The sequence below is a fragment of the Orcinus orca genome, chromosome 4 (genome assembly GCF_937001465.1).
Source record: "Orcinus orca chromosome 4, mOrcOrc1.1, whole genome shotgun sequence".
Taxonomy (NCBI): Eukaryota; Metazoa; Chordata; class Mammalia; order Artiodactyla; family Delphinidae; genus Orcinus; species Orcinus orca.
This window is the reverse complement of record NC_064562.1, coordinates 80,298,115-80,320,517: the sequence shown is the minus strand read 5'-3', so window position 1 is coordinate 80,320,517 and position 22,403 is coordinate 80,298,115. Positions and strand designations below refer to the sequence as shown.

At 42.9% G+C, this 22,403-nt stretch overlaps 1 protein-coding gene across 7 annotated transcripts in view; it reads right to left on the bottom strand.

Moving 5' to 3' along the window:
* Positions 1-18,876, bottom strand: part of KDR (kinase insert domain receptor) — a 98,987-nt gene extending 80,111 nt beyond the window's left edge. For 4 of the 7 annotated variants that reach the window (XR_007477021.1, XR_004482529.2, XM_033425408.2 and 1 more), the window contains exons 1-13: positions 18,496-18,706; positions 14,403-14,496; positions 12,259-12,455; positions 9,215-9,345; positions 8,762-8,930; positions 8,045-8,184; positions 7,259-7,436; positions 5,759-5,873; positions 5,505-5,668; positions 3,227-3,383; positions 2,015-2,138; positions 1,378-1,486; positions 213-554 (exon numbers count right to left, since the gene is read on the bottom strand). Coding sequence is in view for 5 of the 7 variants with exons in the window: in XM_033425408.2 (XP_033281299.1) it covers positions 213-554; positions 1,378-1,486; positions 2,015-2,138; positions 3,227-3,383; positions 5,505-5,668; positions 5,759-5,873; positions 7,259-7,436; positions 8,045-8,184; positions 8,762-8,930; positions 9,215-9,345; positions 12,259-12,455; positions 14,403-14,496; positions 18,496-18,562 (1,987 nt within the window). In the remaining 2 variants the exon portion in view is untranslated. Of the gene's footprint in view, positions 1-212; positions 555-1,377; positions 1,487-2,014; positions 2,139-3,226; positions 3,384-5,504; positions 5,669-5,758; positions 5,874-7,258; positions 7,437-8,044; positions 8,185-8,761; positions 8,931-9,214; positions 9,346-12,258; positions 12,456-14,402; positions 14,497-17,214; positions 17,235-17,266; positions 17,933-18,495 lie in introns of those variants that run through there. The other 3 variants (XM_004268263.4, XM_033425407.2, XM_049709137.1) reach the window with 3 other exon arrangements.
* Positions 18,877-22,403: the final 3,527 nt, after the last annotated feature.

Below are 22,403 nucleotides of genomic sequence, written 5' to 3'. Positions count from 1 at the left end.
ACCAACAGGGTTGGAAAGAATGGGGTTATTTTCTCTTTTTAATACATCACTTCACCACGGTTAGCTTCCTTCTGACTTGAGGACTTTCCGCAAGATAAGTGCTCACCGGTCTACTTCATAAGCTGCTAGAGGACAATCTTCACACAGCCCCTGAAAGCATTACATTTACGGCATCCCAACTGCTTCTGGATGGTCCAGAGTTACCTCCCTACCTAGGACTGTAAGCTGCCTGGCCACGCAATGTCTTTTCTTGGTCTTCCTGTCCTGAGCAAAGCAGATGTAGTCTCCTTGGTCCTGCAAGGATGCATTCTGCAACTCCATGATCAAAATGTCATTTGTGCTATTAGAGATCATCGTGGCGTTCATTTTCCAAAGAGCATCCAAGTTCTTGCAAACAGGTGTGGGCAGCTCTCCCACATGGATGGGCAGAGCCTGTGGGCCAAGTTTGTACCACGTGAGGTTCTCAAACATAGTTCGGTCCGCGGAGCACCATAGAGACACGCTCTCCTGCTCGGTGGGCTGGGTGCCGGGTTGCAAAGTGATTTCAAAACCCTCTGAAATGTAAAACCCATGCTTAGAAGACAGTGATTTAACTTGGGCAGCACACTATTGCTTCCTTGTTGCCCTCAGTCTGCGATAAAGCCCCAAGAGAGGTGAAGCTCTGGCATTCCCAGACGACGGAATACAAGGAGACGACCAAACTGGACAATTCCAGATTCAAAATGTATTATTTTGCCAAAATACATTATTTGGAAATGTAAATGAATTCCTCAGATATATATGAAATCTCCACTTTGAGCTCTAAGCACGGTTTTTAAGATTTAACCCCCCCCCAATTCAAAGCAGATAATTATAACTTGGGATTTAAAAAATTAATTCCTCATTAATATATAACACTCACTGACAGGAGAGCTATGTTTATTACAGTGAATTAGCTCAGACTGAAATATTTTATTCCATCCAGTCAGCTAAAGCTGAGCCATAGAATTAAGATGAACAAAGTTGGTAGTATTGGGAAGGCACTGTTCCAATGTCATTACAATTGCCTCCCAAAAACCCAACCTTGTCAGCTCTTCAACAGCAAGTGCATAAACGTTGACTGAACCTCGCTAAGCCAAGCACTGTGCTGCACTGTGATGACAAAGACAAAAATATCACGCGGGACTTGAGCTTCAAAAGCATGTGTGAACCCATGCTCCCTCTCCTGTGAAGTCAGATGTACTGACTTCACGTGAGCCCAGGAGCTACCTGGGGAACTCTCCTTTATGAACAAAAGCATCAATTAGCCATCCAACTCCCCTTCCTAAAGCCACGCCACTCATGGCAATGGCCAGGACAACAGAGTATCAGACAGCCCAGCCCCTGGAGAGCACTTACTGGTCACGTGGAAGGAGATAACCCTCTCTCCTCGCCCAGCTTTGTTCACCGCTTCACATTTGTACAAAGCGGATACATTGGCTGCTTGGATAACAAGGGTACTTACAGTCTGTGAAAAAAACAAATTCCAGGCCATAAACAATGGAGGCTGTGTTTATGCACGTGCATTCAGAGTAAAAGTCAGCATCCCCACCACTGCTGCGACCTGCCTACGCCATTCAGACTCCAGCACTGACCACGCACGCTCAAATCTGTGCAATTATAATTATGCTGGTGCAGCTCACACGTCATACAAAATGAGCTTTGGAAACCATGGAATAAAGAATGTGTTTTAATACAACATTACATACCTTTTCTCATTTTCATGTTTATAAAATCAGAATTACCATACATCCCATGTACAGAGTTAATGACATATGTGTTTTATTTTTCTCTGATACAGTAACAGTAGGTCAGTGGTGTTTCTAAAAGTTAATGGTGTTTTCAAACTGACTTAACATGCTAGTATTTTATCATCCAATTTATTTGATGATCAATCGCCCATATTCCTCACACATTGATATTATTTTACCCTACTTTCACTCCATCCTTCCATAAAAGAGAGACAGATTTTCAAATTAAAGAACTTCAAACTCACTTTGTTTTTTCCTTCAATTAGGGCAAACTGATTTTTGTTGACTTCGATATTGTTTCCCCCCTGGAAGTCCTCCACGTTTCTCCATTCTTTACAGGTATGTGGGTTTGTCGTTAAGGCAGCTTGGCTATAAGAAAGAGGTAACAGATGATATCATGACTTAATTTTTCTTTAATTCATATCAATAGCAAGGAAAGGAGTCAGACTTTGGTTATTACGTTCTTAGAACTAACTTCCAATGCACCCTACCACGTTACAAGACTTGGCGCCAATTAAAAATAGGCCTCAGCAATGAAGGAAAAGGTTCTAGGTAGATTCATTCAGGATACAGGAGGGAAGCAGCTATTCTGGGAACAAACCTCCATTCATAAATTGGATCGACAAGACAATTCAAGTTAATTTAGTTCAAAGGAAGGCAAGGAAACTAAGAAGCCATTGGGCTTCTTAATCTCCCTGGGACTGTGGCCTTTGTGTAGGAAATGGTCAGCATCTGAGGAAGAAACTAATAGAGGCCATCTCAAAAACAACAACAGGAAGTGAACTGCTTAGGGTGGTGGTGGGTGACTTGTTGTCTTTTTCCTAAGGATGTCTGGACTTGTGTTAGGACCTGATAAGCCGGGCCTGAGGCTCCGAGGTCCTTGCATCCATCAGCACTTCCCTTGAGATGTACCTTCTCACAGATAAGGAGACTGTGGTATTCACCAGTTGATTGGCATAAGGAGAAAAACCAAAGACTGGCAATTAACAAAGTGAGCAAAGAAACTGCATTCAGAGAGATGGACATCAGGGCCAACCCGAAGAGAGAGCTAGCTAATCTCAAAGCGGGATACCCCAAGGAACGACATCTCCTAAAGACGTAAGCACAGAGAAAGACGGAAGGAGATTAAGAGTACCACTTGAGGGATAACCTTCTTAGAGATAGTCTTCTTGGCTTAGAATGGTGTCATATCGTAACTTGGCTATGTCCATCGACAGAGAAATAGATAAAGAAGATGTGGTACATACATACAGCGGAATACTACACTGCCATATAAAGAATGAAATAATGCCATTTGCAGCAACATGGATGGACCTAGAGGTTATCATACTAAGTAAGCCAGACAAAAACAAATACTGTATGGTATCACTTACGTGTGGGATCTAAAAATAAAACAAATGAATAAATATTTTTTTAAATGCAAAAGAGCAGGAAAAAAAGGATGTGGCCCTACTCACATGGGCTGGTAGGTACACTCTGTTTCCAGCTGCCAGTACCACTGGATGTGACTCGGGGGAGGAACGGCATAGACCGTGCACGTCAGCGTTTGGGAGGTGCCGTACTGGTAAGAGTCCACGGGAGAGATCAGAGATTTCTCACCAATCTGGGGTGGGACTGGAGATGGGAAAGACAGCTTTTGAATTGTCAATCAGCTTTGAGGAATGGAAAGTAGAAGTTTTCAGCCATTAAAACCTATGTTTTTCCAAGCATAGAATTTTTGCCCCCATTTGCTTTTTCAAAGAACATCTAGATTTGGAGACAGGACGCCTGACTTCTAGTGATACTCATGATAACAATAATAATAAACTAGTAAGTTGAGTGACTTTGTGCCAGTCTTGCCACCCTGTGCCTCACCTTTTTCTCATCTACATTACAGAGATTGTTCTCCTAATCCTCCCAATTTCACAAGGTCAGACAAGGCTCCAGGAAGAAAAGAGTTGTGAATAATACAGTGAGTACATGTATTATGTACTGAGTATTGTTCTAAGCGCTTTACATCAATTAATTCATTTAATCCTCACAGACACTGCTATTGTCCTCCACTTTACACATGGGAAAAATTAAAAAGTGAAATGACTTGCCCAAGGTCACCCACCATGCCTGCTTCTCCATCTCTCCCTCCTTCTTCCCCTTCCTTCCTTTCTCCCCTCCTCTCTCCCATCCTTTCTTGTTTTCTTCCCTTCCTCCCTCCATTCCTTCCGTGTCTTTTCCTCCTTCTCTCCCTTTTTTCTCTCTTTCTTTTTTAGGCTCCAAAGTCATTAATGTGAAACTATCTTCTCATCACTACCAGCCTAAAGCCTCAGATTATACTTTCAAACCTTGACTTCTTTCTTTTTTTTTTTTTTTTTTTTGCAGTACGTGGGCCTCTCACCGCTGTGGCCTCTCCCGTTGCGGAGCACAGGCTCCGGACGCGCAGGCCCAGCGGCCATGGCCCACGGGCCCAGCCGCTCCGCGGCACGCGGGATCCTCCCGGACCGGGGCACGAACCCGCGTCCCCTGCATCGGCAGGCGGACTCCCAACCACTGCGCCACCAGGGAAGCCCTTGACTTCTTTCTTTATCTTTGTTTTATAGAGCAAGGTAAATGCTAGGGTGAATCAAACATTTAGTGACTTCCTGGATGAATGAGATAGAGTTATTCACTGTCCATTTTTACATCTTTATTTCTTGTTCCTTTCCTTCTCCCCACCCTACTTTTCAGCTTCCCAGCTTCTCTATACTCCCCAAACTCCTACACCCAAGTGGCTCCTAAGTCACATTTCTGGAACCTGCTATCTTTAAAATACTCCCTGAAGCTGATGTCCCCGCAAAGAAACGAAGCCAAGCTCAGAAGACATACAGAGCTTGGCAGGATATACAGGGAAGCACCTTAATGTCACATGAGAAGATCCTGAAGTTTTAATCTGCCATGACAGTAGAAAGCACAAAGAATTACAAAAGAGAGGCATTTCCCAACCTGTGTTTGGAGCAAGATATTAATGGATGTATGCGGGAGGGGTGCTCTGGTCAAATAAGTTTGTTAAACCTTGGCTACTCTATGTCTCCCACCCACCACTGGAGAATGGCAATATACTATATCCATCAACTTAGCATCTCCCACATTTACTTGACCATGATGTCCTTTTCCTCCCCACCCGGAGTACTTATTGTAAATAAGTATCTTTCAGTTTGGAAAAATAAAGTTCAAACCATTCTTAAATCAAAAACTTAATATCTCCCCCTTTACAGGCTCAGAGTCAGATCCCAGACTCCTGTTGAAAAAAAAATTAAAACACTTCCAACCAGCCAACAGTGTCCACCTGCAAAAGCCTTCTGCATTGGAATCTGCCTGTGCCTCACTGATACATCAACCCCCAAATCAAACTAGTAGCTTCCCACAAAATTCAAGAAGAGTCTTAAACATTTGCATGCCAGGAGCACAGTTCAAAGGTACTGCAACTGGAGCCTGATGACTGTCCCTGTGGGCACTCTTATGTCACAGCATTTAGCCATCGGCTGAACCATCTACTTTAGGCTCGAGTTCGACCACCAACTGCTTCATTCTCATGGCCTCTTAAGCAAACATGTCCAGAGCATACCGCCCCACACCTCACTGTCCTGGATCATTTTTATACACCAGAGCTACTCATGATGTAAGTGAGGCAGAGACACCAAAGGAACGGTGGCCTGGCTGTTCAGGAGGACATAATCATACTCTTTATAATAGATAAAGAGAAGGAAAACTGAATGGACTCACCATTCACAACCAGAGATACCACGTGGCTCTGTTTCTCCTTTGAAATGGGATTGGTAAGGATGACAGTGTAATTTCCTGTATCTTTTTCACTCACTTCCATAATAGTCAGTACGTGCCCCACTTTAATTGTGTGATTGGACTCAATGGGTCTTCCATTTTTATACCTGTGGGGAAAAACAAATCCCAGAAATGAGTCCAATCTAAGGATTTGCTTTCACGTGGAACAAGGCTTTGCATTTACTTCCAGTCGTTACCATTTTATTTCTGGAGGAGGGTAACCAAGGCACTTCACAGGGACTCTGACACGGTCTCCCACGGTGGCTTCCACCAAAGATTCCATGCCACTACCGAAAGCAACAAAAGGTTTTTCTGGAAGAAAATAAAAATAATTTTTCTCATAAATGGCAACTTCTTATAAACGGCCATTTGGTTTAGTTTTTCATTTCAAGTGAAGAGTCAAAGACCTTGGGGGTCTGAGTCACTGCTGTTCAGAGAGTCCCCATCTCACCCTTCTACAGGTCCCACTCCAGGTTCTCCCTCACCTGTGGTCTCTGCGTTAGCTTTTCTCTCTCCCACAGTCTGCTCCACAAGTCTACCGAGCACTCAAATCTCACTCAACTCAAGCATTTGCTTCTCTGTGAAGTTTTCCCTACGTCTCCTCTGCTCCCATGACACCCTATACATACCTCCCATGTGCCCCAGGACTCAGTCCTCGGACCTCTTGTCTTTACCAACACCTTCCTCTTGTCAATTACACATTCCTCCTAAATCTATATCTCCTGCCCCTGACTTCCCTGCGTTCTAGGTTAATATATTAAAGTCTCCACTTGGATATTTAGTGGGCATCTCCAAATGAAGCCACCCAACCCTGTGTCCTATTCCTCTTCCTATCTTCCCTATCTCGGTTGAGAAAACTACCGTTCACTCAGTTGCTCACGCTAAAAACGCAAAGGTCATCTTCCATTCTTTTTCTCTTATATCCCACAGCCAGGGAATCGATAGGCAAACCCTACTGGCTCTATCTTCAAAAATACATCCAGAATCAGGTCACTTCTGACCACCTCCACTTACCACCCTTGTCTAAGCCACCCACCATCTCTCACCTGGATGACTGCAATTAGCCTTCTAACTAGTCTCTCTACTTCTGCCCTTACTTCCCTAAAGTATTTCACATTAAAATAACCCACATAGTGATCCTATAAAAACATAAGCCAGAGCATGTCTCTCTCTGCTCAAAACCCTTCTATGCATTCCCATATTATAAAATCCAAACCCTTATGAAGGCCTATAAGTTGGATGCCATACAAATTATCATCTAAACTGAGACATTTATGTGAATGAAAGAGAATAAATGGGAAGTTAAGTTATTTTCTCAAAGCCCCACAGAAAGTAACTAAATACAGGTTTCCCCAATTGCAAGGCCCATGCTTACTCAGGGAAGCCTCTCAGCCTTGCGATCAAATGAAAATTTAAAAATGATCTTAGATAATAACCCTCTGCTTATTATAGTGATAATAGTAATAGCAACAACAAATAATATGTAGTGAGCCCTTACTACATCAGCTCATCTCATCTTTAAAGTTGGGATTTGAACCCAAGCTACGCTCTTGACCTCAAGGTCAAGTGGCCTTCCTAGCAAGAGCTCAAAAACATCTTCTGAACGAGCAAAATAGGAATCACTAGCTGACCTACATTTATTTAAATCATCTCACTTTTCAAGGCAGAGCATAATTCCAAAGGAAATCTTAGCTTACCATGGACCCTGATGAATGTGCTGTTCCTCTTGGTCATGAGCCCACTGGAAGCGGCACAGGTGTACCACCCTTGGTCACTCCGGGTTACACCATCTATAGTCAAGGTGCTCAAAAACTTCTTCATCTCACTCCCAGACTGGGTTTTTAGGTCCCGGTTTACAAGTTTCTTATGCTGATGCTGAAAAAGAGTTTAGTGAACTTCCAAAGTCCAGAATAACATTCCCTGGTAGTTTCTAGATACCCATAAAAGTCTTGGCCTTTGGTGAACACTATTTAATGCTAATAATAGACACTTCTGAACTTTTATCATCATGCTGATGACAAATACATTTGGTTTCAGGAGAAATAAATAGAATCAACTGAATCAGGCATTTTCAAACCTCACATAATGGGAATGAGATCAATGTAAACTGCAGAAACCCAAGGAAATATGACCACTGTTTAAGGAGAAGTGTGTCTCATGCCACCTCTTGAAAAGAAATTCCCTTAAAAGGAAAATAGATCAAGGACTTTGGAGAACAGAGAAATAATGCAACCTAGAAAGACATAATCCCCTAAAGAAAACTAATCTTCACAGCCTGGACAGAGTTCTTGGTTTTGCATCTTTTTTTCCCATGAGTGCTGTATGTCCTACAGTTCTCTTAAAATGTGTGTGTGTGTATGTTAGTGTAAGTTAAGGCCCTTACATTTTATCTGGCCAAAGAGGTCCCTATCTCTCTGAAGCAAACTTCGTTGGAGCTTATTATCAAAGTATTTGGAGGTCTGGCTTTGAATTGTTAGTGTTACCTTCAAAGAAGGGTATTCCCAGTTGAAGTCAATCCCCACATTTAGTTCAGTTCTTGCTGTACAATTTAAGACAAGCTTCTCTCCAACAGACAGCTCAACTCCGTGAGGGGGGCTCAGAACCACATCATAAATCTTGTACCCTGGAGCAAGTACATTGGAAAAACAGAAAGTGAGAGGGAAACCAAAATCTATAACTTGGCACACATTTTTTCAGACATGATGCAACTTCAAAATGTGTCACATCATTTTTCCCTGAGGGTCTCCCCAAACCTTGGTGAACTCCCAGGAAAATGGTCTACAGAGATCCACAAAGCAGCCCTAAATGGATCTCAAAGATGTTGTAGCCCATTGGACAGAAAAGCAGTAAAATCTGAGAGGTCAATAGTCAATGCGGCCGGTTTTAGAAAGCTACCAAACTTTCCATAAAATAGGTATAATTAAAAGACTTGATGCCAGGCAATGCTCTGAACATTGAATTTTCCAAACAATACGCTCCCATAACAGAACTCTTATTCATTCTTGGTCTTGGTAAGGAAGGAGAAAAACCTCAGTTGCACATAGGTTTACTGGGTAGAGAAGAGCGGATGTAGTGAATTGCTTAACAACAAATCTTGAAATAATATATTTCTCAATATCTCTTGTCCTCCAGAATCCTAATATAAGAAGCTAATCTTTATTGTCTGACATTAATGATACAAAAAGGAATTGTCCTCTTACCTACAACCACAACTATGTACATAATAGACTGGTAACTTTCATCATTAATTTTTGCTTCACAGAAGACCATGCCAGCATAGCTGATCATGTAGCTGGGAATAGTGAAGCCTTTCTTGCTGTCCCAGGAAATTCTGTTACCATCAGGAACAAACCTCTTTTCTGGATACCTCTGGGTAGAAAAAGAAATATCAAATATTTAATCAAGTGCTATCCAAAAGTAAAAACCATGAACACTAAAGAATTCATCTTATTTTAAGAATACAAATTGGTTTTATTTCTTGTCATTTTGACCCTTCCTAAAGTTTCCTTTAAAACTCATTGTTGACTTAATGTTATATAATGCATGTAATATATACATTTATAATATATATGATGTTATAAACAGGCTACCCATCTTAATACTAGCTTAATATTATGAAAGGGTAAGAGATGAAGAAAGAAGATGTAACTTACTGCACAAAGTGACACATTGAGGTTTGAAATGGTCCCCAGACACGGAATCACCACAGTTTTGTTTTTGTTCTCAGTGATGTATACAACTCCATGTTGGTCGCTGACAGAAGCAATAAACGGAGATCTGTAATCTAGAAGAAAATGTAGTTCCATGAGTTAATGGCATTTACTAGAAAAGTGGGTCATCTTTCAGGTTCATAAACTCTAACCAGAGAAGTAAACTATTGGGAAAGACATTTCACACTAGACAAAGGAATCCAGAGGTAGGTCTGCTGGTAAATATCTGGCTCCAAGGTTATGCTACAGGAGTGGGGGTGTGTATGTGTGAAAAATCTGGAAGAAAACTCCCGGAATGAGACTGGCTCCTTTTGCACTGATGATCAACAAGTAGAGTGTACTTTATAGGTTCCACATTTAAGCAGATTGATCATTACAGTTTTTTCAAAGTGAGGGAGCACACGTCTTCATTTTCATATACATTTTCATATGCACTATACATCTTTCATGTACATAAGTTTTAAAGTAAATTTAAAGTTAAACCTGTATAGTTTACCTACTGAGTTTTTTGATGTTAAAAACTTCATGTTCTCTCTCTTAAGGCAAATAGTGTAACTGTCATGAAAATAGGTTAATGGCTCCCAAAGATTCTTTAAAGTAAAGAAATGACTAACGATTTTTAATTCAATAATTCAAGACAAAGTTTCACGTATTTTAAGATTGTGAAGACTAGATATAAGATTCTTTATATAATAATGCTGAATAGTTAAATTGTTTATGTTTCCTGTTTAATTGCATTTAGTTTAAGATTCAGCAATCATTAATATCTTCAATGACAAAAGCCTGAAAAGCCACCATGGCAAAGACTGAGAAAAAAACAAAAGAGATTTTAAGGCCGTTCAAACACTGTTCGTATGATGTTAACACGCTGCTGGGAAACGACTCCTTCTCCCGGAGATAGAGTTGATGGGTGTGAAGCCATGCCTGAAATCTCAGAGAGATAATGGTTCATGCCACTCTCCCCAACACACCTGACCAAGCATTTTCAGAGCTCTTCAGGATGGTTGGTTCAAGGAAAGAAAGAGTTAATTAAACCAAAGGGGAGAAAAGCAGCTAATTCCCTGCAACAGCAGAAGTTTGATTTCCCTCCCAGCTGGACAGCACAGAAAGGCAGCCAATCCAGCCACCACATGCCATAGTCATTATCTTACGAGACCAAGACCCACTTCCCGGCTCCATCCATTGCTGGAGGGAATGGGGTCAGAAGACTAAGGAAGTAAGGTGGGGACCAGAGGGGATATTAAAGGACCATCCATAGGGAATACTTCAATGTTTTCTTTTCCACTGTTAAACTTCATGACCAAAATCTCGGACAACTCACCTCCTAGAACGCCAGGCTTAGACAGGAAGCAGAATTTGATGGTATACTCAGAGACAGGCAGTGTACAAATAAACAGTGCTGGGGATTGCTACTTCTTCATATTACCTACCTTTCATCTGCATGCTATGAAATATTACATAGCTTGCTTACAGAGCAAGTCTTTGGAAGCTAAATTAACCCCTTGACGTAAGACTAAAGCTATTCAGTAAATCAATTCTATTTCAGTATCCCAAAAAGAGGAAATAAACAAAAGAAACCCAAACAACCACCCATCCTCTCAAAATAAAATATTTACTGTAACTCATGAAATGAATTTTCACATGTCTCCAGGTTTCCTGACTTGGGGAGAAGGAAATAACGAGATATTATGGGAGAGGTTCATCTTGTAGTATTTCCAGACAGCCTGAAAGCAGGAAATCCTTGCAATCTTCTGAGAAAGCCTGATCTCCCACGACTGCCAGATCAAAAGGAGCCAGAAATTCTCGAAGATCTGGGCCTTGTCTCTTTCAACTTCTGCAGAGGGGAGGAGAGCACAAAATTCTACCTTGGACTGTGCTTACCCTGGGCAAAAGTAATTCTCAAATATTGTGCAATCCAGGAGTGACATACGTTATTCTGATGTGGTCCCCATTCTTCCCTTGCACTGACCATACTGCACTATTGAAACGCAAATGGAGATGTGCAAGTGTGTCTCCCAAAGCTGATGAAATTCCTGTTCTGTAAAAGATGCTTCTGGAAAAAAGTCTAAGCCATCTTCACCTGCTTCAAATTCTCTAGGATGTACAGAGGTATGTAAATGTATAAATAAAATGTCTAAAAAGCTCATCTTTACTGAAAAGAAAAATATTTAGTATATGTAAGCAAAATACTATACTATAGACTTATACCCACCCAAGTTATATGATTCATATCTCATTAGTTAAGTCAGGTTTTCTTCAGTTAGCATAAGATTTTTGAAACACGAAGGAAAGAATAATTCAGATTATAAATGCTAAATACATGTGACATGGAGTTTACCCTACATGGATGTTAAGTTGGCCTCCACAGTGTAAATCCCCAATTGCAAACTATAGAAAGATGGAGCGTGTCATCCAAGATCTCAGACCACACGAGCAAAGGAAACACTGTCCTCCAAAGGCCTTTTGAGGCAGTGACTTTATTTGCACAAGTGTATGGAAATTGTTTTTTATAAAGTGTAAGTGGGAAAAGAAAAGTTCCTATGAACAAAAAAAGCTCCAAGCCCTTGGCTGACTCCCTGTGCATTCTTGGGGAAATCTCCGAATCTGCTGTAGATAACCTATCTCTCCACAGAAACCTCTCCATAATTCTCCCCTGAAACTTCCTTTTCGAGGATTTCAGGGTTTTTTTTCTCAAACATCAGAAGACTTCTTATAAATCTCCATTGCCAACTGTGAACACAGATTTCCCTTAGAAACAAAGATCAGAACCAAACTAATTGGGCAATAGAGATGTAGCAAGGCCCAAACTGCAGAACAAATCACTGAGTCTTGTACTCAGAGGAGGCCTTGGGAGAGAAGAATTTTGTAGATTCCTGTTGGCAGAGAGCCTTTAGAGCAAGCCTTTGTTGTCCGGATTCTTCTTTGCACCTATTGTGTTTTGTAACTGGTAAATTAACTTGGGAAGTGAATTCCATTTAACCACTTACCTTGAACATACACATAGACGACGGAGGCCATGTCAGTGTCCCGGTAGAAGCACTTGTAGGCTCCAGTATCATTTCCGATCACTTTTGGAATGGTGAGCATCTTACATAAGGCACTGTCACTGCAATCCGTCACCTCCACTCTTTTCTCAGAGCCGCTCTGATTGTTGGGCCAAAGCCAGTCCAAGTCCCTCTGACCCCTGAAAAATTCATTCCAAGCAAGTATTTAAGTGAAATGCCTACGAGGCTGTTTCTAAGAAAATAGAAGGTTTAGTTCTCAAACTTATACAAACTCCTCAACAGACAGATTCATAGCCTTCTACCAACAATGACAGATTATATGGACAAATGACAAAAAGCCAGAGTCTCAGCTTCAGAAATCACTTATAAGGATTCCCAAGTTTTCTATTACTTATTTTATTCAACCAACAAATATTAAGCATGTGCTATGTGTCAAACGTTGTTGAAGACTGGGAATACAGCAGTGAACAAATCAGATAAAAATCATTGCCTTCATGGAACTTGAGTCTAGTTGGAGGAGACAGGCAGTAAAAAAGTACGTAAACTTCAATAAAGCTGAAACTTTTAAAAAGTAAGTAAAATATGTTGTATAAAAGGTGGTGATAAATACTATGAAGAAAGTCTAGAAGAGGCAAAGAAACAAGTGAAGAGTTCTAGAGGGAGGGGGCTTGGTGAAGTGGGCCGTATAGATATCAGGAGGAACAGAGTTTCAGGCAGAGGGAACAGCCAATGTCAAGGCCCTGGGGTGGGTGCCTATCTGGAGTATTCGGGGAATGGCAAGGAAGCCAGCGTAGCTAGAGAAGAGTGGGCAGTCGGGAGAGTAAGAGGTGAGGTTAGGAAGGAAGGGGATGCAACTGTCTAAGGGCCTCGTAGGACCTTGGAAGGATGGCATTAAAGCACAGATTACTTTCATTGCAGCATTTCTCTACAAAGCCCCAAGGAAGACAGTCAACATCAAGAAGAATGTAACATCACTGACCCTTCTTTAAAGAACTTGAAATTTCCACGAAGTTGCAGTTACATTAATGAAGTTACTTTTAACACACTCCATTGTTTTTCTGGGGACATAAGAGGTGTATATATAGAATCTTGGGGAATTTTAAATAACCTTTGTTGTTAAGGGTGGGTAAGAGGTAAATCTGCTGAGAAATGCATCTTGAAGTAGCAAAGCTAGGCAAACAGCACCTGTTACTATGTTTTTTCCCAAGGGTTAGGTATTGGTCCCCTACCCTTGATAAGGCAACTAGGGTATCCTTTACACTCGGCAAGCTAAAACAGATCTGTGTCACTGTGCTGAACACTTGGCGTTCATCAAGCAAAAACAATGGCAACAAGCTCCCCAAGGTTCTTTGTGGACCATCAGCACTGTTCTCAGGGGGCAAGATCACCTCTACCCACCACCTCTGCCAAAACCACACCGGTCCCAAGAAGCCTCTGGCTCTGTCATACATAATCACTACATTAAACCCTAAAGTCTTCTACTTTTCTCCCTGAGGTAGGGGCTGGAAAGCAAAATTTAGACGCCTCCTCATCTTGTCAAAGAGGCCTATTTCCCCAGCTAGCAAAAATCAAGAGCATGATTTCTTGCTAGCTGGTGAAAGAGACATGCCAGAACCTCAGGCCAGAGCTTGACATGCACTCAGCAATATTAATGACTGAATGTAAAATTGCAACTACAGTCAGAATTTTTCCATAAAATAAAGTTCTTGAAAAGTGCTAAACAGATGTCTAAGAGCCGTTCTGAGTATAACAAATACGTCCCCAAACTTCTTTAACTCTAAAGATTTCATTTATTCATTCAACATTTATTGAATGTGTATTACATAATATACGCTAGGTGCTATACTGGTTATTAGGGTGTGTGTGTGTGTGTGTGTGTGTGTGTGTGTGTGTGTGTGTATGTGTGTGTTGGCAGAGGGTAGTAGGAAAAAATGCCAGCAAAATTGTACAGAATTTTCCAGAGAAGACCTTCCTCATGTTTTCATTATTACATTAGCTCTTAGAAACCTCACTACTTATACACAATTATGAAGACTCTATTATAATTCTGATGGATGGAAATTATTTTTTCTTTAATAAACAATGATATTTGACACAGGAAATCTGAATCTAAAATGTATCCTTACCTGCAAGTAATTTGAAGCGTTGTGTTAGCCATAATTGTAAGTATGTCTTTTTTTATGCTGAGCCTGGGTGGATCAAGAGAAACGCTAGACAAACCTAGAAACAAATTAAATAAATGAATATAATTGCCACTCAGACCCAATAGGAAACACCTTCCATAAACAATGCACACCCTATACTTTAAAACACCTCTTCAGCAATTCATTGTGTAAAACTTGTGAATTTACTTTTCACCATTCCCAGTAAAAGTTCACAAGCTGTGTCATAACAGGAAGAATGGGCAGATGGTCATAAACCAACACAACAGTTCTGCAATTCATTGAGCGAGGGTGGAGTTCCTGTTTTCCTGCATTGCCAACTTCAAGGTCTTACAAAAGGATATGGGACATTGAAACCAAATGAACCTTCATCTGATGATCTCACTCCCCTGGGAAAGGACCCACTGACATTTCTTATAAAACATAGGATGCACACTTTTGACTAAATTGCTGATTAATGAATACTACTTAGAGAGATTTCTATATAGTTCATCCATGTACTTTGAGGGGGGTGGGAATGTCCATGACATTGTCTCATTTTCCTTTATCAATTTTCTAGTGCACTTCCTCTGGTAACTGAACTGCCAAGGTTGAAAGACTGTACATTAAAACTAGATGAGAGGAACTGAGGAAAGAAACATGTTCCCATGTCATATAACATGCATATACTTTCCTTCAGAAAACAGAACTTAAAAAGGGTAATGCAGGACTTCCCTGGTAGTTCAGTGGTTAAGAATCTGCCTGCTAGTGCAGGGGACATGAGTTTGATCCCTGCTCTGGGAAGATCCCACATGCCGCGGAGCAACTAAGCCCGTGCACCACAACTACTTAGCCCCCGCTCTAGAGCCCGCGAGCCACCACTACTGAGCCCACATGCTTCAGCTACTGAAGCCCGTGCACCTAGAGCCCATGCTCTGCAACAAGAGAAGCCACGGCAGTGAGAAGCCTGTGCACCACAATGAAGAGTAGTCCCTGCTCGCCGCAACTAGAGAAAGCTTGCACACAGCTATGAAGATCCAGTGCAGTCGTAAATAAATAATAAAGTTAAAGAAAAAATAAGTTAAAAAAAAGGGTAATGCTAATGAATTACAACTGGGGAATCTCAACTTACTGATCAAAGCGCTGAGCTTGTCCTGACACCAAGCTTGGAACACAGGAAAAGTGTCTACCTAAATATACCATGGGACAGATTCCTTGCCATGGGTCACTCTACAGCAAGAAGACTGAGTTCTCTGCCAACTAAATGCAAAGAACTACCAGGTGTTGATAAAGCATCAGAGAAAGAAAAACTGTCCACCATGTCAGGGTCTTAACTCATATCTAGATCTTCAAAACACAACCTTAAAAAGTGATTGATGCTGGGTAAGCACCCCAGCTTCTTACGATCCTTGACTCACATCCACTAAGAACAAATGACTCTCTAGGCCTAAACTGGGATTGACATTGTTGGGCAAATAAAAGAGTATTAGCAAATATGAAAGAGTATGAATAAACAGAGTATGAGCAAATATCCAGTGTAAATATGCACAGCATTGAATCTGTGGACCCCAACGTGAACAGCTGCAGGCAGAATGAACAGCTGATGACTCGTGTTCTCATACGCTCACTCAGATGTGTAAAATAGGCTGCTGTAGATTTGTTAATCAATATTAAAAAAAATTTTTTTAACTGGAAATTACTTTATATCAATAAATCTCAGGAACTAATTGGCGTTGGAACTGCCATGGGTTTGGGGCAGTGGTTCTTAAACTTTAGCACGTGTCAGAATATGCCTAGGCCTACAAATTTGCATTTGTAGGTGACGCAGTCATACATGGTCTACGGGCCACTGTTGGATGGCTATTGGTCTGGGTGGTCATGCTCAGTTAATCAGCAGAGCACTTTTCAATATGAAGGAAATAACTGCTCCCAAAGTAGGCAAACAATAAAGCAAAGTGTTTAAAAGCAAAAGAGAAGTCTTCCAATAAGGGAGCCCCATTTTGTGTCACAGAAGGAAAATGAAAATAATTCATTTGGATGAGCACAGATATCAAACTTGACTGGGAAACACCAGGTTGAGAAACATGTCAAAAACGGTAACTTAATACAATTCCTATGATGACCCAAATGAGAAAGAACGCATTATTTGGGCACATTCATGTGAGAAAAAAATGGTAGTAAAGACTAAGCTCTAATTAAGCCAAGCTCACCCCACCACAAAAATAAAAGATTCTTGAACCTCTCCTGTAAATCACTGCCACAGATTATCTCACACTCTAGACACACTTTCCAATGTTAAAAAAAAAAAGGTTCTCCATTCATAGGGAGCCAAAACAACACCATACTATTCTAGAGACATGTCTCCAACAAAAAACTATTCAACAAGGCTATCAATAATGATAACTTCAAATTCATATATGTAGACCAACACTCAATTTCTTTTTGCTCCAATAAGCTTCATTCATTTTCACTGACAAGTTTGAGTTCTGCTCTTCAGAAAGTTCTAAAGAAATAACTCTAAGAAGTACATACGCTGCTACTCAATAAAAAGCTCTTCTATGTTCAAATTCCATAGCCAAAATTAATTCATTTGTGCACTATTACCCTTCCAGCTCAAAGACAGGAAGGAAAAACAACAGTGCCTCTGTCTCTAGAATTTGATGGCATCAATTATAGCCCAATCCAATTAAGCAAGTCACACACTCCAAAAGGGCAACCTCATCATTATATTCAGGGCAGCCCGATTACGGTTACTACTGCTGTGCTATGAAACACCCCAGGCTTAAAAGCAACTCACTTCTTTGTGGGAAACAGAACAAACCACAAGTTCCAGAGCTTCATTCTCTCACCATAAAGGGGAAGAGAGAGGTCTTGTCAGGGACAAATGAGTGTTCCTGGTGGAGCTGGCCTGGATGAACCAAGTCGTCATTCAGAAAATTCAGTAACTATAGACAGATGATCTTGTTACTATATATGTGTGTGGGTGTCTTTAAAAAAAAAAAGACATGTGATTCTTTAATTTATAAGGAATTTTCACCTGAATCATTTTACCTTTTCTTCCTTTTCCACCCTCTCCCCTTTCTCACCCTCCAAAGAGTGGAAATCTGTAAATCAACAAACTGGCTACAGGAAAGAGATTAGAGAGAGATGAGAAAGAGAGAGATAAACAGAGAAGGAAATAGGGATGGGGGAGAGAGAGAATTTATTGCACCAAGGGCATGCGTGTTCCTAATCTTGAAGGAGAGTGAAATTTTAGACGACAAGGAGAGTGACGAGTGGCGCCCAATCTAGGTACCAAAACCTTCAGAGCAAGTTTTCAGAACGTGAACTTCTGACCTGTGCTTACCCGAAAGACCAAAGCGCTTTGAAAGATGTTAAACTGTTTTACATGAGAAGGTGACTATTACTTGGAGACACTTCGGGAAGCTGTCACAGCCCCAGGTCCAAGCCCAATTGCCCTTTCTCTCTGCGAGGAGAGCGGCGTCCTGCACCAGGAAGAAGAAAAAGTTTCCCTCTCCCCTAGACCCCATCTTATACATTGGGTGTGTACGTGAGTTCGAACCAAAAGGGAACAGTAGACCGGGTTCCCGGTTCGACTCCTACAGAGGCAGAGCTACGCGCACGCTGCCGTCTGCCGAGCCGGCTCGCGGCCCCTTAAGGGCTTCCTTCCCCGCGTCCTGGCTAGGATGGTGCGCGCAGCCGGACAACGTTTCACCGCCTGTTCCCGCCTGCGGGGGCACCTCCTGCCTGCCAGCCACAGGCGCTTTCCCACTCCCGCCTCCTAAGAGCACGGGTGTATCGGCTCTGCAGGACACGCTCCAGCCCAGGCCCTGTCGGAGGCCAGAGTCGCGGAAATGGAACTGCGCTCAGGAGACCACCAACTCGCTGCGTAATCTTAGGCCAGTCACTGAGCTTCAGTTTCCTCTTTGATAAATGAAAAAACACAGTGTGAAGTCACTTTCACCTCTCCAGCTCTATGACTCCCAGTTAGGTCCGGCCTCCAGGTCCTCTCCGCATCCCTATCTCTCCGCCCGTACCCGACCTTCTCCGCTTTCCTTCTAGGGAGTGGGCTCCTTACCCACAGAGGCAGCCCGGGTCTCCACGCAGAGCCACAGAGCAAAGGCCAGCAGCGCCTTGCTCTCCATCCCGCACCTCGCGCCGGGCGCAGTGCCCAGAACTCGACCGGCGGTTCTCTCTCCCTGGTCCTGCTCCGCGAACAAGGCGCGGAGGTGGAATGCGCGCCGCCGCGCAGGGCTCCGACGCTCTCAGGGCGAGGGTGCCCCGGCTTCGGCCGCGGCTGCAGGGGTGTCTGCGGGTGCCAGCAGGAGAGGGTATCCCGACTGCCAGACAGCTTAGGGCTTTCTGTAGCGGGCAAGTGATACCCCCTGCGGGCAGACGAAACGCAATCGTATACCTCCGGCTCTCCCGGGGTCCCGGGATTCAGTGCTGGGTGGGGAGCCAGAGCCGAAACTCTAGAGCGCGGGGGCGGGGCTATGCGGGGCGGGGCTTCCCTTCGCAGCCGGCTCCGCCCCTCAGCCGGGTTCTGTGAGTGGACCCGGTGCTTCCCACGCCCACTACATCTCCCCATCTCCCCACTTGCACCGGACTGCGTCTGGCCCGGAGTGGCCCGAGGGTGAACGTTCCGGGCGCAACCACTCCATTTCTGAAAGAAAATGTAGCCCATAACGGGTTCTGAGCCACTCCAAGTTTCAGTCGGTGGCTGCCCTCCCGCCCCGAGATGTTGGGGAGCAACACTGGGAGTGCTGCGAGGGACACTGTGCCCTCAGGAGGAGCGCCAAAGTTTGGGACGGTCTTAGCTCTGCGCGCCTCTGAAGTGGCTGGGGGACAGGCTGAGGATCAGCGGCAGGCTGAAGAAACGAGGCAGAAGCGGATACTGAGCAGAGGCGAATGCAGGATCGCAAACTGTGACTACAGCCAGTATGAGTGTTTTGCTTGGCCAGCACAGTTGTAGTTTAAAAATCTGAAACTGAATGCCTTTAGTCCGAATACTCACTTGCCCAGCTCTCCAAAGTTCCCACTATTTCCTCTTACACCTGACGGCTTCAATTGTTTTTAAGTTACCTGCCTCGCCCCCCAAAGCATTTAAATTTGAGACCCTCCCCCTCTTACCTGGCTTTCACCAAAAACCTACCTCAGGCCTCCGGGGAGCTGGAAGTACCCAGGGCTCTCGAATATCCGCGGTGCGTGTGGGTTTCCTTGAGAAAAGGTTTTGTCCACCGGGTTACCCGACCAGGAGTCCGTCGCTTGACGCTTCCCGGGCATTTTCAGAGCACAGCTTCCAGCCAAGCTCCCCTTAAGCCGCGGGGAAGGAGGCCCGCAGCGGCGGGCTTCCCTGGAGACGCAATGAAGCAAAGCCCAGACCCTGGCTCACTTTGACAATAAGACAATGAGTTACTGGCCAGACCCTGGGCACCCAGAACACTCTGTACCAAACCTCCCAACTCTCTCAGCAGGTGTAGATTCCTTGTGGCTCTGTAGACTCTCTGTTTCCTTTCTAACTACATTTGTTCTTCTTTTTTCTCCATCTGTCCCCACACCTGGGAAGTGACAGATGTCCCCTAACTTCATTAAATGGGATCTTCCAGATCCCTCCGTCTCTTACTTCGCAGGTGCTTTTAAATGACAACTTAAAGGACCATCCTTCAGGGAGATGAAGAGGTAGAAATATTTTATTTCTACATCTAGTCCAAACTCCTCCTCCTGAAATACACATTAATGTAAAGTGTTTCTTCTCTTTTTTTTTTTTTTTTCCTTTTTTTTTTTTTTGCGGTATGCGGGCCTCTCACTGTTGTGGCCTCTCCCGTTGCGGAGCACAGGCTCCGGACGCGCAGGCTCAGCGGCCATGGCTCACGGGCCCAGGCGCTCCGCGGCATGTGGGATCTTCCCGGACCGGGGCACGAACCCGTGTCCCCTGCATCGGCAGGCGGACTCTCAACCACTGCGCCACCAGGGAAGCCCTAAAAAATCTTTTTAATATGAAAAGGTTTAGAATGAAAAGTCCTTCCTTCGGCAGAGGCAGGCATTTTTACCTTTCCTTTTTTCCCAAGCAAATTCTATGCACATATAGGTATAAGTATATCATGCTCCTCCTTCCACAAAGGGTACCCTTGGTATAAATACTGCTTGAGTGTTGGCTTTTTTCACTTTAAAATATAACTTGGAGGTCATTCTACATCAAGCTTTAGGGCTCCATCTTGTTCCTTTTCATAGTGGCATGGTGTTGCACTGTATAGATGCACTAATATTTAATCTAGGAGGTATTCGTCAGGGCCAGGGGTATACTTAAAAGAAACTTCTCTCTTCCTGCAAGTAAACTTAGCAAGGAAAACAGGATGGGCTCTGGCAAAGCTGGATAAGGGGGAGGGAGATGGAACCTGGTTTGGAGCAGGCAGTTTTTCTCCATCTCCATCTCCAAACAATTCTTCTCTCTCAGCTTTATTTACAATTCATGACACTTCCTCTTCCACGTCTCACTTAAGAAGATAGTGTCTCCTCTGAATGCAAACCAGAACCTGCAGGCCCATGGTAATAGCCCCCTTTAGAAGTCTTGGAGGAAATGATGCGTCTTTGATGGCCACAAGACCAGAATTTGGCAGGGTCTCAATGAAATCAGTCTACCACATTCCCTCCCACACAGCACTAAGAAGTACCTTGTGTTCATGAAAAATGACAAAGTCTGGTGGGGTTTTTTTTTGTTTTCTTTCTTTCTTTTTTTTTTTAAGTCTGTTCCATGTGCAACACCCTCCCATTATCTGGCACTGCTGCAAAGGAGTGATTTGTGAGTTAATCAGACAGTACAGGTAAGATCACCATCTATCAAAGTAGGCAAGTGTGTTCAGTGCCCCGTAAATGGTATTCAGACACCTTTGGGGGTGAAGCAGCCAGGAGTGGTGCTAACTACACAGGGGCCACACTGGCTGGGCTTGCCTCCCAGGTCTACCGCTTTACTATCCACGTGATCTTGACCAACTCACTGGTTGCATATCTATGAAACACAAAAGATGATAACAGAACCTTCTCGCTAGGGTTTTTGCAGGAATTGAATGAGTTACTGCACATAAAGCCTGACCTAATACCTAATAAGCACAAGCACCTAGCACATAGTAAGCACCCAATGCACATTGGGAAACACTGTGCAAAGATTAATTATACTATCTCCTTCATGTTGCTAAGATCTGAATGGTAAATAAGGCTCATTTCTTCAACAACATTTTCTGGTCCTACTACGTGCTAGATATTACAGGAGAGACTAGGGTTACAGTGGTGAACGTGAGCAGAAATGAGCAGTCCTCACAATAGCTCCACCCAGGGCAAATTTAACTTAATCACAGAGTGCTCTGTATCTCCAGCTGTTTCATCGGGCTTTGTGCACAAAGAATATAAATTGTTCATATCATCAAAGCATACTGCATAAATTACACTCCACAGTGCCAACTTTTGTTCCATTGCCACCAGTATTTTGGACTTCATATCTTAAAAAAGTAAATACGAAGGCTAGCAAAAGGTTAATAACTGAGGAAGTTGGATGATGAGTACATAAAGGTTCATTTTACTATTCTCTCTACAGTTACACATTTAAAATTTTCCATGATTAAAAAAACCTGTTTTAAGTAACTATAATCAAAGTGCTGGCCGGTTTTGTATAATACCATTGACTTTTCCATAGTTGGTCTTGACATTACCTCTGGGAAATGGTTGAAGCAGAGAGGCAAGTGGATGGGAACTTGCACTTTTTACTTCATGTATTTCTATGGCATTTTGTCAAAATGAGAAAGTGTAACTTTTACAAATAAAATATATGGATCAAGATTCAACTCTCCCTTCTAGTGGCTGTTATAGTTTTCAAATATTGCCATTTGTTGATTACGTATTTGCATGTCACTTTCTCCTGTTTACTTCCCTTAATTTGTTTCCAATATTTGTTTATGCTCTAACTTACCAGAGCCCTGACTACCTTGCCAGATG